At 57.1% G+C, this 9,575-nt stretch overlaps 1 protein-coding gene across 1 annotated transcript in view; it reads right to left on the bottom strand.

Moving 5' to 3' along the window:
* The window catches only part of DSCAML1 (Down syndrome cell adhesion molecule like 1), a 108,758-nt gene that overhangs the window by 87,811 nt on the left and 11,372 nt on the right, over window positions 1-9,575 (bottom strand). The window contains 1 exon segment of the mRNA XM_009894741.1: window positions 6,571-6,717. Coding sequence (XP_009893043.1) covers window positions 6,571-6,717 — 147 coding nt within the window.

The raw sequence follows: 9,575 nt of genomic DNA, 5'->3' as shown, positions 1-9,575 counted from the left end.
CCCCCCACCCCGGTGTGTGTGCATGCGTGTGCGAGATTGTCTCCAACGTGACTCTGCATTATCAGGGCTATAATGAGTCCTTGTTAAAGTGGATTTGATGGAATAATTATATTCCAAAAAAACCTGCGGGAAAGCGCTCTCCCCTCTTAAAGGGCAGGATCATCAAACGTTCTCGCCACATTATTTGCAGTCACACCTTCTGCTGCATCTGCTCCTTTTAAAATCTCTAACTCCAATCTGATCTGAATATATAAATCTGAATTATCACAGCAAAAGGAGATGTGCTCACACCTTTTTTTATCTGTTGCCATGGCGATTAGATAAAATTCACGCCAAGTCTCTGGGGAAGGATGAAATGATTTCAGACAGAATCTCACCCCACTTGGTGAGAATAACGCCTGGAGCTACTTCCCTCTGTAACAGGTCTGGGCACATGTCGCAGCCAGAGAGGGTGGCAAGGGTGGGGGAGAAGGCAGGACACCTTTAGACATCTCGGGATCGACAGGGGAAAAGGTTTTGCAGCACCCCCAGATAGGGTAGAGGAGGACAACGCTCCTTTAAATCACATCAGGCTGCTCCGCGCTGCGAGTCAACCCGTCCCAGGCAGAAGCTACGAAATTTAATTGAAAAGGCCAACTCTTCGCCAGCCTTTTGCCCAATGGTCACAGCGTTCACGTGGGAGCTGTCTGTGCGGATTGCTCCGCGCACACGCCGGGAGGGAGCAGGGCAGGAGACGGCAGCAGCCTGCGCTCCCTCCTCTCCCCGGGGGAAGCGGTGGGTCACGGGCAGCCACCAGTCCCGTCCTCCGCCGCAGGTGACACCCGGGCCGGGGCAGCAGGGTGGCCTCGTGCCCGGCACGCTCAGCCCCGCAGGCTGCTTGCCCCCAAGCACCTCGCTTTAAACCCGCCGGGGTTATTCCACACCCGGGCAAAACCAGACCAAAATGCTAACAGCCGGTAACAACCCTCAGTAACTCGTCTCCTGTCCCCAAACCATCTCGGTGAAGACAAACACATAAACAAGGACCGCCTTTCACCTCGCCGTGTTTACTCTGTCCCAGCTTCCAGCTTTTCTCCAGTAACAGCAGATTGATGTCCCCCAGCACAAGCCTATTGATAGGAGGACAATGGTGAATTATCCGGGTCCTGGCTCTCCTGCCCCTGGGACCGTCCCTCCGTGCCCCCCGGCACGCAGCACCCCAGCGGGGAGAGAACGCTGCACCCATAAATCCTCGCCGGGTGCCTCATCGCCGGTAGCCTCACGCTGCGTCCCTAGACTTGCCACGTCTCGAGATGGATTGCAGTGGAATTTGTGTATGGTTACACTTGTAATATTTTAGAGGAAAATGGAACGGGTGGCAGATGTTGCAAGGTACAGCAGAGGAGAGCATACATCTTCGGGGTGAGCAGCCACGCTTAACCACAAGAAAGCTGCTGCGGTTTGATTTCCCACATCGCTAAGCAGTTGCTGAGATGAGTTTAAGAATCCCATAAACAGCCTTGGGCACTGCAGAGGACGGGACAAAAAAGGGCCACTCAGGTCAAATTAAGCTTATAGCTGAACCACCGCAAACAGATTGGCTTAGATATTTTTCAAACTCCTAAAAGGCTACTGTTCAATCAAGAACATACACAAAAACATACCTAAAACTTCACAGAACTCAATTTTTTTCAGTTCCACCCTTCTGGCAAGCTTTACGTTTTGCCTTCCAGAGAGAGGACTTTGTGGATATCCAATGACTGAGTAAGTCCATCCAAGTATCTGCAGCCCTCGAAGGAGACATGTTAGGGTTGCTGAGAAAAGCAGCACCCTTGGAAGTGTCTGTACCTTGAGGAGCGCTGTATTTAGATTTTTTCCAATACGATCTATCAAGTAGAAGACACTGTGGCATCAAATAGCAGCTCAGCTCGGGCCTTGCCACTCCGGTAATGCTTGCTGCCTCCAAGGCACTGCTCTTGCGTGCTGCCCTCCCCAGTCACAGGCTACCGATGGGCTAGGCAAGACAGGACGACAAACGCCATCAGCTTTCCCTCGCAGCTGAGGCGACGCTGTTCCCCCCATGAGGACACCGCTTTTGCCCTCCAGGGACACCACGGAGAGCCGCCCCCACAACGTTACGCCTGTGCACCCAAGTGACACCCATGTCCCAGCCCCGCGCACAGCCTGCCGAGGCAAACCCCGGCGTGCTCTCGGGGCGCGCCAGCCTGGATGTGCACCGATGGCCAGAAGGACGCGAGCCCCACGACAGCAGGCAGCCATCCTCGGGGCCATCCTTCCCGCCTGGCACGGCGCTCCCGGTAGCACAATCATAGAATGGTTTAGGTTGGAAAGGACCTTAAAGATCATCGAGTTCCAACCTCCCTGCCCTGGGCAGGGACCTCTCCCACTAGACCAGGTTGCCCAAGGCCACGTCCAGCCTGGCCCTGAACACCTCCAGGGATGGGGCCTCAATGGGCACAGCCTCGGCAGGTGACGCGTTTGTGCCGGGAAAGGCAAAGCTGGGTCCCTCTCCATCACCGAGCCAGCTGAGGAACGGCGCGGGTGTAGGTGTCCAGGCACACGTGTGTGCCCACAGGGTCACAAAAGCCGGGTAGTGCTCAAATGAACACATTGCAACACCAGAGGAGGGGCTGACAACTGCTCAAACCCCCACTCTGCGCAGTGTCCCAGTCAGCTCCCCACACACCGCCTGCTTTCGTGAACTGCAGCGGGACACACACTGCCGGGGTGCCCACCCCCGCGGGACCGCACTGGCAGGACTGCCACATTCCCAATTCTGCAGGGCCTGCGACTGCTGCCATTGAGTTACAGCCGTGCAATGCCCGAAGAGAGACAAGTCAGTGCCACCGATTGCCACTTCTGTGCCACAACAGCCGCACCACAGGGGCTAAAGCAGCTTCGGTCGCATGTGCAACATAGTTCCCCCATGACAAATCAAAGCCATGCACGTGCTGGCAAGACTCCTCACGTTACCCAGCCTGGTGATAGTGCTTTAAAAATAAAGAAATAAAATAATAATTTAAAAAAGCTGTTTACCACGCTGAGTTCTTAAACACGTTTGTAGCAGGAGTTTCTCCCTCTCTTCCTGTGGAAAAGAGAGAGGGGTCTGTAAACCGTTCTGCTCAACTGCAGTGCTCCCCTCCTCCTCCCATTACTCCCCCCCAAATACACATCAAGATTCATCAATAGCACGAGAGTTTGAAATCACAGCCTGGGTGTGAAGTGCAACGTTAGAGACAGCCCCCGACTCGGTAAGCACTGCTGCTTCGCTCCCAGCGAGCACGCGCCAGCACGAAATGCCACAGTCCTGCGAGTGGTGCTGCGCGTTCGCGACAAGGCTGAGAACGAAAGGCGAGATTGATTTTGATGCGAGCACCAGCAAAGCAAATGGGTTTTTGAAAACCCTATAATTTCCCTGCAACCCTTGACTTCACTAAACACACATTTTTAGACGACAGCACAGTTAGGTAGGCATTAAACAAAAATGAGCTGCACTAATCATGATTTATGTGCGGGACAACCTTCCATAAAGAATTTATCTTTGATTTCAGGGTAAGTTACAGCGTTGCCAAGTTAACCAAATAACGCAACTCACCACCAAAACCCCCTACGGCAGCCAGGCAGCGCAGACACCCGGCGCTCCCCTGCAATCGCTTTGAGATCTCTCCCGACGCAGACCCGGTCCGTGCTCCCGGGAAGACACACGTGCCAGGAACTCAGGCGGAAAAAAAAAAGCCAGGGAACCCTCCCGGGCCGGTGAGAGCAGCGGCAACCCCACCAAGGGGTCCCGCATCCCCAAAAGCTCCCTGTGCCGCCTGGGATGCCGCCGCCTGCCTCCTGCCGTGCCAGCGGGACGCCTCAGGACCCCCACAGGGATGGTGGGGTTCACCCAGGCACCTCCCCGGTAAAGCAGCCGGCTCTCCGGTAGGGCTTTCCGCCGGCAAAGCACCTCCCGTGAGCACTGGCGATGCCAGCCCGGCCCCGCAGAGGTCCTTCACCCACCAGCACACCACCGCCAAAAGAGCGGCAGGGCTTGTCTGAAGAGAGACGGCTCAGAGGCCGGGCAGCAGAGGTTGGGAGCCCTGTAATCCCAATTAAGCATGGAAAGAACGGGAGGAAGCTGACAAAAGGGCACTCAGCCCACGCACGGGGCCGGAGGGCTGAGCTGGCCACAAGAGCAGCCCCAAGAGAGCGGCTCGCTCCTCCTGCGGAGCTACTCGCCATTTCGATTTGGGCTGGGGGGGTGGGGGGGGCAGGGATGCTAAGGAAAGCGGAAAATAGTCACTTAAAAAGAGTTTTCTGCCACGTAGAGGTCTGGGTGGAGATTTTTCTGCTCCTGCACATTAGGACTGTTCGTCCCCCACTGCGCCACGACTCGCTGGGCAGATGCAGTCCCCCACCGGCAGCACGGGGGGAAGCGTCAGGAAAAGCGGCGAGTTTGGCACGCTAGAGTTCGGGAAGCAGGGCACGTTATACAGCCCGCTGCACATACGGCTTGGATGCACTGCTGGAAGAGCTGCGGTACTGCCCCACACCTTCCCTTTCAGAGGACTGACCGGAGGAGAGCTGCGCAGCCCCGCGCCGGCACAACTGCTCCATCTCGCCGTTCACAAAGCGCATCCACCGCGGAAGGGAGCCATGAGGCCTCAGCACTTCTCATTTCAGCTTTTCTCAGCCTTCACACCGTTCCCTCTGAACAGCAGGGACCCCCTCCTCCTCTTCCTCGCTCAGAATTAGGACAGAAGCAGAGGTTCACCGGGGGTCAAGAAAAGAGCATGTTTTTGGTAACAGCAACGCCAGTTTTAGCTCTAACACAAGAGCAATAAAATAATAAGCTTCAGGCAGATACTATATTTGTAATCCAACGGCAAAACATGTTTGCTTGTGTTGACTCTGCACTGTAACACAATTTATATGTTCTGTCTTTAGGGTAATTATTGCTTTAGAATGTTAAAATCGTTCCACTCTAATTAAATCATCATATTAAAAAATCCACTGCCACAGCAAAGTTGAGAACAAGTCTTGTTAAGATCACGCAAGTGCGCGGATACTCGCTTGACAAACTTGCTGCTGAGCGAACCAGCCGCGCTCTGCAAGCAAGGAGTGCGGGCACCGCTCTGCTCCGTCCCGCAGAATCCCGAGAAACAGAATCCTACAGAGTCCCAGGAAGCTGTGCTGAGTCAGCAGATTAGCCGCACTCAGGAGGCATGGGCCACCGGCAAGAGCCACCCCAGCCCTCAGGAGAACCGGTCACCCCCTCCAGGTGAAGGCACTTTGCTCCTTAAGCTCCTTAAGCTCCAGCCATCCCCGCAAGAGGGATTAGAGCAAATCACCTCTCCTGCTTGGTCAGCGGCCGCCCCGGCAGCACCCCGCTCCCGGTGGCATCTGCCCTCCTGCGTCTGCTCCCCACGGCGCTGCCAGCGTGGCAACACTGAGCCCTGGAGGAGCATTGGGACTTACTGACCTGTGAGCAAATATCAAGCGCGGAGCATTCACTTTGGGCAAAATCCTTTAATTCTCTCTGGATCCCCCTGGGGAAAGCAGTATTGATTGCTTTACTACCAGCTTACACACGCTGTGCCGGGCAGGCAGCGCTGCCATCAATACCGGCTCTGAGGAGGGAGCCAAAAGGTCACCCCGGTACACGAGGACACGGGGCTGGCCCCACGCTGCGCCCAGCACCTGCCCGCAGTCCCTGTGCCTGCGCCAAGCCATGTGGGAGCCCAAGGGTCCGAGCCGGCCGTACCGGCGTGGCTCAGCGAGCCGTTTGCCCGGTTCCTCTTCCCTCCCGCTGAGCCCCACAGAGGAGCCTGGCAGGTCGTGTCCCATCAGTGCTCCGGCCACCGCTCCTCCCGGTCCCCAGGGGACCGGCTGGGGGAAGACCCTGGTTTCGGAGGCTCTCTGCTCCCACGGGAACCCAGGCTGCTCTGCACCTGCCAAAAAAATCAGGGGGAGCTACCCAGGGGCAACACCCCCAGTGCTGCCACGTCCCCGCACGGCGGCGGGCGCTGCTGACCCCCCGCAGGCCCCTTCCCCACCTGTCAGAGTACAGCAAGGTCAGCGCTGAGCAGGACACAGTGCCATTTTTACCGAGCTCCTTCCCCCATAGCTGAAAGAGTTATGAAAACTGGCAAGAGAAGCTGGAATATTTACTCGTGCATCCTCCTGACAACACGCAAACCCGCTCCGACTGTGGGAGCGAGGACACAGAGCACGGGCAGACTTTGCCCGTGGTGCAAGCCCAGCTGCCGGGTCCCCAGAGCGAGCTGGCTCGCCGGCACGTGGGAGAAGCCCAGGCAGGGCAGGCATGCTGCTGTGCTTACACCTGACACCCCTGAGCCCAGAGATACACAAAGTACCAACCACAGCAGCAAGGAGACCCTCAACGCAGCACACCCGCTCCCACCACCGGCGTTTTCCAGTACAAAGCCGCGAGACGGTCATCAACAAAAGCTTTTGCTTGGCCAGCACAGGCACGGATGATAAGCCGCAAAAAGGCCCTCCACAACAGAGTTTCGCATGTGGCAAAGCAGGTCAGATTTTGCAAGAGAACGGTGGCTCCTCTCTTACCTGGGATGATAGAAACGGTGTCTTTCTCCCAGGACACAACACTAACGTATTCCTGCACTGAAGAGGGGATGAGGCACTTGAAAACAGCCACGTTTCCACGCATCGACCTTTGGTCCTCCACCCGAACGGTGTACGGTTCCCTGAAAACTGTAGAGAAAAGCAGATGGTTGGTAGCATGACAGTGCTGGAGGAAAACACACTTTCTTCTGCTTTAATCCCACGTTTCCCAAACAAACCAACCCACCCAGCGACAAACTGCTTCCCTCCAACACACTTGGCCCGCTTTGCCAGGGAAGGAGGCAGCTCTCCTTTGGAGATGGCAGCCCGGTGCGCGGAGGGCATGTCTGGCCCAGCAACGGTCCCCAGCATCACCCGAGCCTGCCACCAAAGCAAGCTGCTGCTGGCTTTGTCGTCACCAAAGCTGCTAAGGCAGAGGTGTGCAGCACCCAGATTTCAGTACAGGGACCAAAGGGCTTTCCGCAGCTGTCACGGTCATTGTCCCACCTTGAAGGTAATCATTTCACCCCTGGATGCATGCTGAAAAAGCAGGCGAGAGGCACCCGGGAGAGACAGCCTGTGACACAGCGCCTGGCACCCTCCTGAAGAGGAGTATTTAGGTTAGCAGATGATATTTTTCCAAGCCGTGCCACAGTGGGAGCCATGAGCTGTCCCCACCACGCGCCCTGTTCCTCAGGGAGATGCACATCCCTTTGACAGCTCCATGCTGCTCCCTGGACCGGTGACAAGGAAATCCTCGGTGCCACAAGCCTCCAGCAGCTCTCACTAGGTGAGCTGGATCCACCCCAGCCTCTTCAGAAAGACAGAAAGATGTCACCGTGCCCAGTACCACATGCAGACACCAAAACCCCCAAAAGTTTAAGTATAAAAGGCAGTGAGGGCAGGTGCCTCCTTACTGCGAGGATAACTGTGCCCTGTGGGACGCAGGCACCTGGGCATCACTATCACCAGCCAGACAGGCGTTCACTTCGTTATTTAATGACACCCCTCCCCAGAACAAGAACAGCTCAGCAGATTTCTTAAGACAGAACTCCTTAGCAGCCCCAAAAGGACGGGGTTTTCCCCGAGTGGCAAGCACCCGCTGGCAGTGCACCGCACACCTCGCACAAGCAAGCGAGCGGTGAGAGGGTCGCAGCATTCCCACCTCGATTTCCCACCCTGCTCCGCTGCAAGAGGTCGGGACAGAATTGGGGGCACGGCCCAGGCTGCCGCCCGGGGTGCTCAGTGGCACGTCCCGGCAGGCTCCGCACAGCAGCGGCCATAGAACAGTAAGTTCCAACCTGCGGGGGACTGGCCCACCTTCCTCTTCCCGCAGCTCAGCCGCCCGCCCGGCATGCGGAGCCCTCCTGGCCCCAGAGGAAAGCAGGGAAGAGGGTTCGGAGTGACCTCCGGCTCGCTCCCGTTATTCACCCGGTGCCCCGGTGGGGAGGACAAGGGCCTGCACCGCGAGGACACGGGGAGAAGCCTACCACGGAAAGGGACTCCAGAGCCAAAGCAGATTAGCTAGCCAAAGTCTCCTTAATCACATGGAGCAGGAGGTTTATTCACGGGCTTTAAAGGCCAGCAGGGACCAGGAGGAGCATCCAGCCCAGGCTCCTGCACGCTCACCACCACTGCGACTGCCCCAGCCCGCGCGCAGCTCGTCCACGGGCACCCACGTCTGCCCCCGCGGCTCCGACCCGCACCAGCCTCCGCGGCTTCGGGCCTTTCGCTGCCCCGGGGAACAATCCCCACGAGGGTAATGTATGGCCACAGCTAGCACGCTTACAACTTACAAGACAGATTTGCTCCCTGTGCTCACCAACAGCTTTTCCAAAGCTTCCAGAGGCTTTTCCAGTTCCTCATGTTTCCAACTGTGTTTTACTTATTTGTTTTCTTTACACGGCTTCAATTGGCTTTACTCGCTGGATTGCCATTACAAAGCGCGGGAGAGCAACTGGGATGCAAGATGACCGGGAGGAAACAGAAGCGGCGGAATGTTTCACAACCATTTCCAAATGCCACAAAGCCGAAGCACTTCACGCTGCCACAGCTGGAGCCGCGCCGGTGGCCCTGGGAGCCCTGCGTGTGGGCTCCCACTGCGTCCTCGCGCCTCCTGCTAACCGCACCTGCTAAGGGGAGAGGGGCGGCTGGCTCTCACAGGAGGGGGGCATTCAACCCAGTATCGAGAGCGCGGGAGGAAAGCCAGGGCGCAGCTCTGCTACTGACTTGCTGCGCTCCCAAGAAAGTCCTCAGCACGTGGGAGAAGAGCGAAGCCCAGGCTGCCCGCCCAGCAGGAAGGCAAGGACCGAGAGAAGCCTTCTCCCCTGCGGCACGTCCAGAGCACCAGCTTGGGGACAGCGGGAGCAGCCATCCCTGCTGCCCGAGCCCCGGGCACCCGCGCTCCCGGCACCTCTGCATCCAGTTTCAACCCACGGCCAGCCCTGTGTCACCAGCACCAGGGGGGCTGTGATCGTCCACACACCACCCCCAGGCTCGTGGCACAGCACGGAGGCAGACGGGGCGTCGCAGCCCTCGCGGCCACATGGACACAGCCATGTCACCCCCAGGCCACGGGGAAGCCCAGCCCGTGGTCCCCGGCACCAGCCGCTCCGCGCTGCACACCACCCCATCTGCTGCCATCCCTCCCCCCTCCACTGCTGTGGTTTATAGGTAACCTGATAGTGTTGGTAAATAATTCACTCTGCGGAAGGGGGTTAATACCAATTTACTCTGCAGTACAAGGTATTAAAATAAAAAACCCTGTAGTCACTTCTGTCATGTTCCCTCTGCTAGCCCCACTTTTAATAGGTTACATAATGAAGCCATTCCTGGGCTATTAGCCCTCCTCAGCCTGGTCAATAATTTACCATAATGGCTTTTGGAATCAGCTCTTTACCATATTCCTCCTTTCTTCTTTGCTTAATAAGCCTTGGCATGCTGGGGCTGGATGCTACAGTGGGAACAGACAGGCTTGAGGAGGGCTGCGGGACACAGTGGTCTCCCCG

Source organism: Charadrius vociferus, unplaced genomic scaffold, assembly GCF_000708025.1.
Source record: "Charadrius vociferus isolate BGI_N301 unplaced genomic scaffold, ASM70802v2 scaffold241, whole genome shotgun sequence".
In the NCBI taxonomy this organism is placed as follows: domain Eukaryota; kingdom Metazoa; phylum Chordata; class Aves; order Charadriiformes; family Charadriidae; genus Charadrius; species Charadrius vociferus.
Note: the sequence above shows the minus strand (reverse complement) of the source record. Positions and strands in the feature narration are given on the sequence as shown.